The sequence below is a fragment of the Atta colombica genome, unplaced genomic scaffold (assembly GCF_001594045.1).
Source record: "Atta colombica isolate Treedump-2 unplaced genomic scaffold, Acol1.0 scaffold239, whole genome shotgun sequence".
Lineage (NCBI taxonomy): Eukaryota > Metazoa > Arthropoda > Insecta > Hymenoptera > Formicidae > Atta > Atta colombica.
In genome coordinates this window covers 610,771-618,767 of record NW_017259337.1, presented here as the reverse complement: position 1 = coordinate 618,767, position 7,997 = coordinate 610,771, and the positions used below count along the sequence as shown (strand labels likewise).

The 7,997-nt window shown below is 30.8% G+C and overlaps 1 protein-coding gene across 1 annotated transcript in view; it reads left to right on the top strand.

Moving 5' to 3' along the window:
- The window catches only part of LOC108688806 (synaptic vesicle glycoprotein 2B-like), a 5,959-nt gene extending 2,671 nt beyond the window's left edge, over positions 1-3,288 (top strand). Inside the window, exons 7-11 of the mRNA XM_018195226.1 lie at positions 1,565-1,773; positions 1,969-2,083; positions 2,196-2,355; positions 2,441-2,568; positions 2,808-3,288. Coding sequence (XP_018050715.1) covers positions 1,565-1,773; positions 1,969-2,083; positions 2,196-2,355; positions 2,441-2,568; positions 2,808-2,860 — 665 coding nt within the window. The 3' untranslated portion in view covers positions 2,861-3,288. The remainder of the gene's footprint in view (positions 1-1,564; positions 1,774-1,968; positions 2,084-2,195; positions 2,356-2,440; positions 2,569-2,807) is intronic.
- Positions 3,289-7,997: the final 4,709 nt, after the last annotated feature.

The following is a 7,997-nucleotide window of genomic DNA, read 5'->3' as shown; positions in this document are numbered from 1 at the left end:
GTATATATATGTATACACAACCATATAATAACTAATTCATTTTAAATATAATGTAATGTTATTCCATATTATTTTCGTGTGCGAGCTGCTTAACTCAGGAATGGTTGCAATTTTTTTTACGTAAACGATCACCTGAGATATTTGCATAAAAAATTAAATTACTATTAATAACATATTATTAAATACTTTTCGATCTATTAGTATTTGAAAACATTTATGAATATAAATTTAATCACAATTTTCTGAAAAAAGTAAGTAGAAATCAAACGAATATTAACCAGAAGAAATGCCAAGTAGCTTATGGTATATATTTCAAAAATATAAAGATTTTAATAAATATGATATATACGTTTTTTTATTGAGAATTTTCGATGGAATTGCTTATTTAAAGTTCGTAAAAAATTGTCATTAAAGAAGAAAAATTATGTATTATTTTAAATAAGTACATACAAAACATTATACAATTTATATTTTTTTGCGAGGTATAAAAATGCTTCAGATGACTCAGTTCCTGAGTTAATTAATCTATATTATATATCTATATTAACACACACACACACACACACACACACACACACACACACACACACACACGCGCACGCACGCACGCACACATCAAAATCAAAAGTGAAATTGTAAATGAGATTGTAAATATCAGAATGACGAGTAATGCGGTAACAGCAATAATATTTGTGTGAGTTTATATAAGCTTCCGTAAAGTACTTTTTTAGATGACTCGTCATAAAAATGTAAGATCTTGGTTAGTCATATAAATGTCATGTTGATTGAATCACAGAGAATTTACGACTTTATCAGCGCGAAAGATATCACACACATTTGTTTCATATTTCACTGTTAACTGAACTGTATTCTCATTATCTGTGCATATCACCCCGGGATATTATGTACCTACATCACATGTTCTACTAAATTCTTCTACTAAATTAAAGGATGTCAGCTGAGGAGAAAAACATGTAACTAAATACATATCCTCAATTTGCAAGTTCTCTACTAAATGCTCTACTAAATACTCTTTTAAATTTTCCAGTAAAAATCGTCTATTAAATTAAAAGATGTGTAGGCCAATGACAGCAATAAAAATAAAAATTTGCTGTTTACCGATTTAATTGTACAATTATGCGCACAGTTTGAGATTAAATACCATTTTCTCTTTACTCCGAGGCATTATCGAACTTAATAAAAATTTTTCCATTAATGAGATTATTGCATTGATAACAACCAAAATAAGCGAGACGATTTCCAAATTAAACAATGCCATTTTTGGTTTAATGATTTCTATCTTTCCACTTTTTTCGGACGTAGTACGTTGTATAACAAATTTATTGCATGACTGCGATACACATGCGTAAAAACTTTTTATTTTTTCATTTGATAAAATACAAATCCAAATTACAAGTATTGCGATTGAAATGAAAAGAGATAAAAGAAATATTGTTCCTAAATTATTTAAAAAAGTTTCAGGATTATTATATATGCAGTCATTCTATAGTACATCTAAACAGTTCATTTTATATAGTTTATCAAATTTTAATGTGACATTTATGTATTAATATACTTGTATGTTTTTATATTTATTGTATTTGCAGTTTAAATACTCTTCGCCTCTGGCAGCCACAACTTTTTGCGACGATAGATAATTTTTACAGTTTTGACACAAACATAACTGAGCCTACTTTTTGTGAAATATTGGATATTTCGACGTCTATTAATAGAAATAAAACTGTTGCATTAGAAAGGTCAACTTGCAAGAATGTAAGATACGCTAATAATTGTAAATTACATGTATTAATACATTTTATGTTATTTATCTGTTATTATACTTATATTTGGCTATGTAAAGTAATTTACGTAGACTGAAACTTTTATAAAGACATTGATATTTTTTTCATTATTTCCTAACACTTTTTACATAGAACTAATTTAAACTAATAATACTAATTTTTTCAGATTGTTGTATCAAATTCAATGTATATGGACAGTGTTATTGTATCGGCTACTTCTTGTATTTTTATATTGTGTGCCAGCGTTATTGTTAATTTTCTACAACACAAATATTTATTATGTAAGTTTCTTTTAATATTATTCTATTATTTTGTACACTGAAAGAGTTTTTATACTGAAGAAAAGATAGAAAATACTAATGATTTCTATCTTTCCACCTTTTTCGGATGTAGTTGTCGGCTACGGATGTTCGTTTTTGTGTCTGGTAGCTTTAATCTGGTCTACAAGTACATTATCCACTCTTATACTCACGTGTCTATATGTCGGAATAATGAGTAAGAGTTTCTACGTTCTAGTAGGCGCAACCGTTTTACTCTTTCCCACATCTTTAAGGTTTGTTGTTTAAACTCAATACAAATAATTGACTTGCATAAAGCGAAAAATAATTAATATATACGTTTCGTTTTTAATTCATCAGAGCTATGGCTGTAAGCATAGAAATGATAATAGGAAGACTGGGATCTATGACAGGCAATCTCATATTCCCTGTTTTACTTGAATATGGTTGCGTAGCACCGATTATTAACCTGATATGTTTCACTTTGTGTAAGTATTTTTTATTCTAAAAAAATTTTTAATGTTATTATGTTATTATAACATTGAAAAATTATAATAAAAAATAATTTCACGATGTTTTCAGCATCAATCTATTTCGAAAAAAAAAAAAAAAAAAAAGGAAATACGTTTCCTTCTTATATTCGATGCTACATTGCTTTATCACTTTCTATATATTTTACTCATTTTATTAATTTATTTTATTACCTTCTATTAACTTAATATTTTAGTGTGCTTGCTTCTTACGTATTTCCTACCAAGTACAAACAAGCATGCGGCATGAGATCTTGAGAGATCGAAGAAGGATTTATAAGCTGAAGATGAGTTTCACTTCTTGCTATCATCTCCGTAATAACATCTTCATCTTCGAGGATCCACAATCGTTTAGCAGAGCCGAACTGGAGGCTCGAAGGAGGACCTGAATCGAAGCTTATCGCGAGCTATGATCGAGCCCGTATGAGGGCGGACAATGGCCATGCATATACATGCACCACACAACGAAAGACTGCATGAGACCTTGAGTTTCACTTTCGACACATCCTGGAGAGCCCTCCAGCCTTCACCCACATGCTCATCCCCCTCTATCCCGCGTTTCTTCTAGTGTGGACGCAGCTTTATCGCAGATCTCAGGATCTCGCTACCTCCGTCAATCGGTGCAATAAAATGTACCGATACATAAGTAAACTTGCACCAGTAAGTCTTCGCCTTGAAAAAAATCAGACAAAAAAGTGCAAATGTAGTGATAATTTTTTAAACTCTAATTAAATATCGTTATCTTGATTTACCTTCAATTAAAGCTGATTAAATATATGATAGAAATATTTTGTGGTCTGAAACATTTTTGAACATACAATATGTGAATAAAGAGAACTACGAAGCGCATCATACGTTCGTGTAGCTATTTCATAATATTTAGCTTGTATAAACGTAATATATAAACTTTTATTTTATAATCGAATTAATGATTCTTGAGAATTATTGAACAGTAAGTTAGCGAGATTATAGAATTTGTAAATTGCTCACGCTCTTTATGTGTATGACGGAAAACTGTGATACAATTTATAAAAATTATTACCTTCAGACAAATATATTAATGGCAATATAATATATGTGTATATTTTACAGCGTATCTACAGTTTAATCTCACAATTAGTCGTGAAAAATGATTATACTACAAGCACACGATTGTAGTTTATACAAATACAGTACAATGAATATTATATCGTATAATTTATTATATTACAAATGCATAGCTATTATGTAAATGTACACGTATAAATAGCAAGTAATGCTATAATTGTAATGTGTAATTATCTTCTACTTGATAACAATCTGCATTTCGTGTTATATAATACATTATAATAAAACTCCATAAAAATTCTGTTTACTGTATTTCGTCGTTCTTGCAACAATTAGATAGTTAAATATATTATATAAAATCGCACGCTTATTTAAATGTTAATGAAATCATGTAGAGTCGCGCGATTTCTCTGGCGTTTCTCATTGTAAAAGGGCTTCGAGGCGCCTGAGACTGCATTCCGCACAAATTGCGGAAGGGAACTATGCATTGCACACACATTACCCATCACTAGAAAAACGCGTCTGCATTTCTTCTATCCGCGTAACCCAATGTCTACATTAAAAGATGGCACGTACCCGCAAAAGCCTTCAGCATGTATTGTATCCCAACAACGATCTGCGACAATTTCATCAACAATCTCATTTAACATCTTCCTAATTCCACTATTTGCGAGATCGAAGATATTATAAAGGTCTCTTCGAAAATATCTTCTTGACATAATATCTTCAACGGTATTTTGAAATACAACGCAGTCTATTAACATTACCGTGTGTGAATAATATTTTACATAGTATATGTATATGTATATAATATATTCTATTTTTATATACTAATTACCTTCACATCATTATGTATGATGACGGAATAAGATACTTAGAGATTTTACCTACTCGTAAATTGATCTTAAGCATATTTTATTAGTTTTATTTTATTTTATGAGCTTGTTAGAGCTGAGTTCGGAAATTTTATCCGAGTGCCCAAGTGTGTCATTTTATCCTTGTTTTAATGAACAATAAAGATAGAATAACACATTACGGCACTCGGGTGAAATTTCTGAAACTTTTAACAAAAAAATTTGCCAGGATTGTATCAAATTGAATTATCAGAAACGATTGGCTAAAATGAAGTCGGATTGCTCTGGACATATCTCTAGCTCCGAGTGGGACCAAAGAAAGAACTATAAGAACAAGCCGTTGATGAAGCGAGTCTCGTGAGAATCACTCCTGTTCGTTCTCTAATCATTCTATACGGACACGAAGTATCGTCGTATCGCGATTTCACGCTACTTGCTTGATTGTTCCTCCGCGCCGTGGGTACCGTCGCAGCAAGATAGTCGCATCGGTATCGCATTGGTATGATACTGTTAGCTCTTCCCGTGAATATTCTCTCGAGGTGATATCTAAGCGGTTTCCGTTCGCTTCTCGTTCGCGACGTTCCTGAGCGAGAAAACCGCGCGTTAACCGTTTTATCATTATTATTTATCGCTGCATCTCCATTCGGCGGTGTGTGACCGCGTAAATGAAGTTCTTGAAGTCTATCGTCGACGACGACGTTCTCGCTACATTTCATTTCAAAAAAAGGCACAATGGATATTTATAGATATCTAGTGGATATGCAAATGTTTAAATTTTTATCATTTGTAGCATATTTATTACTGTTCTATACATTGTTAAATTCATAGTATCAAATTATCTAATTTGAATTATTTTTAATCATTTCTGTAGGTCGCCACTCTTACCTCAATATGTTGTTAATTTTAATAAAACAATGGAGTTAAAGAGTTTAACTTAAAAAAATATATTAAACTTGATTCAAATTTCGTTTATTATTTACTAAGTATATACATTAACATGGACATCATTTACTTTGAAATTGATCATAGAGACGATTAAATTAATTTATATTTTGTCACATATAAAAGTTAAAAATAACAAAATGTTATTTAACTCAAGAAATTGAGTTACCATTGCTCCTTTGTTATCTGACAATGTCACATTTAACATAATAGTCACTTTAAGTATAAATAATAATACAAGGAAGATAGATACTTGTTTCAATCAATCAAATAATTAAGAAGTAGTAACAATCTCTGCAAGCAAACAATTGCCGAACAATGACGGAGAAATTACAAGGTATCCAACATTCGCGGCGATCTCTGGGAGAGATGAAAAGACTTAATTGAACCAACCACGAAAACCAAGAATGAGAAAAGGAAGGAGGACGTGGCTGGACGTGTCGAAGGCTATTGAAAGAATGGATCGACCAAGGTTGAAGAGTCGACGTCAACCTTGCGGCAAGTCGTCTGCGGTTATTTCTTTCACGCGGAGGACGGATATACAATTGATATAAAATTAATTAACGACAGCTATACTGACACAGCGATAAGAGCCTCGGTGGACGCTCGTCGAGCTAATTGCAGACGTTTTTCATTTCTTTGTCTCTCTTTTTTTTAGTCGCAAGAGCAACTTTTTCTTTGATGAGATGCTATCCGAGGTCGGTGACAAGCCGGTTAGCCGTTAGAGTGAGGAGGCGGCTTCGACTGCCGTCAAAGTCAATCGATTTCAGGGTGGCCGCTAAAAGCAGCTGAAAGAGGAATATATAAGTCATTTTCGGCATAGTTCATCGCGCGTCTCCTCCATTGTGCGGTGCAATAATCGGATGTTCGTTCCATAGCAAGTAAACTTGAAAGCATATGATTTCAATATAAGCACGCTCGATTTCAAGTTCATTCTCTCAAGATAATGTACGAGACAAAGACGTATACTTAGTTTCTTGAGATAAACATATTTGTAGTTTTAGAAACATATTAAGTTTTGGTAACGTTGTTTCAAATTTATAGGATAAATAAAGAATTTAGTCCACAAATTTTATCGTAAGCTAATTTCTTCGGAGAGAATCACATACATGCTTTGTGACATGTCACTGCATGCAATAATCTTTCTGACATACACATTCGAATTGAACTAAATCGTGAATATACAGATTTGTTTGTAGATCATTTAACTCGATATTATTTCGATCTCATCGTTATACAATTGGATAACGGCAACAATCGCTTAGCGTAACGCTCGTTAATTCTCCTTTTCTTCCATGGATTTTCTCGCGATTGCTAACAAGCAGTCCCACGATCCCCCGTTATCAGCATTCCACCGAACTGGTAAAACAATAACGAAGTTGCTTTCATTTCTTCCATTTGCACTACCATTTGAAACTACTCCACAAAGTAGTGTTGAGTACCTAACCATGAGATCTCTATCAGATAAATTGAGATAGATTTAAACTGTTTTCGGTAATTGCCAGGGTTGAATAGTAACTAGTTAAAAATTTTTAAATAAGTTAAAAAGTTAATAACTTTTAACTTAACTTAATTAATTTTAAATGCATTAAATTTTAACTTAACTAAGTTACTTTTAAACGTTAACTTTTTAACTGTTTTTTTAAGTTAAACAATTTTTTTATCTCTTTTAAATATCTTAGAAAAATAATAAGATATTATAAGACTAAGGGCTATATTCGTAATCTTTTTTATTCATATTTTAAGACTGTCTTAAGTAATTTCTTAAGATGCTAATACTGCCCTGTGGTTGGTTTATGCAGTTGTGCCTTATGCCATAAGCCTTAGTCCGGATCTACAATAGATCTTTTAAGCCTTAAGTCATAAGAAATTGATCAATTACAGTCAAATATTCTTCTCGTATTAGAGTTGGTTAATTTCTTATGGCTTAAGACTTATGGCTAAGACTATTACAAAGATCTTGTATCTTCTCTATGTACTGGCTGTTTTTTTTTTAAAGTTATATAACTTATATAGTTATATCGTTATGTGTTATATACTTATATCACATATGAATAAAAAAATTAAAAATTTAATTTACTTAATAATCTATATTGTAGTTATTTAATCTCATTAGTTATTATCTCATAAGTAGTTATTATTTCATTTTAAGAAAAATTAGACATTATGATCTAAAAAATAAGTTTTTTCAAAATTAACTTTTTTTTTAACTTAAATTAATTCAATATTGACTTAACTTACATTAAATTAATTTATTCCTTCAATTTTTAACTTAACTTTATTAATTTTGTAAAGCCATTTTAACTTTATTCAATTAAAAAAAATATTAACTTATCCAACCCTGATAATTGCCAATACTTTTTTATTTTACTTTTTACTTATTATTACTCGTTCACACATAAATATATTAATGCATAAAACTTTAGTAATTATAAAAAAAGATAATTATGTAATTTGTTAAGAGGATATGTAAACAATGCAAAAGAAAGTTCCGTTGCTTTACCTTATACTCTTTTTTACTTTTTTTTATTGTATTATAATGTA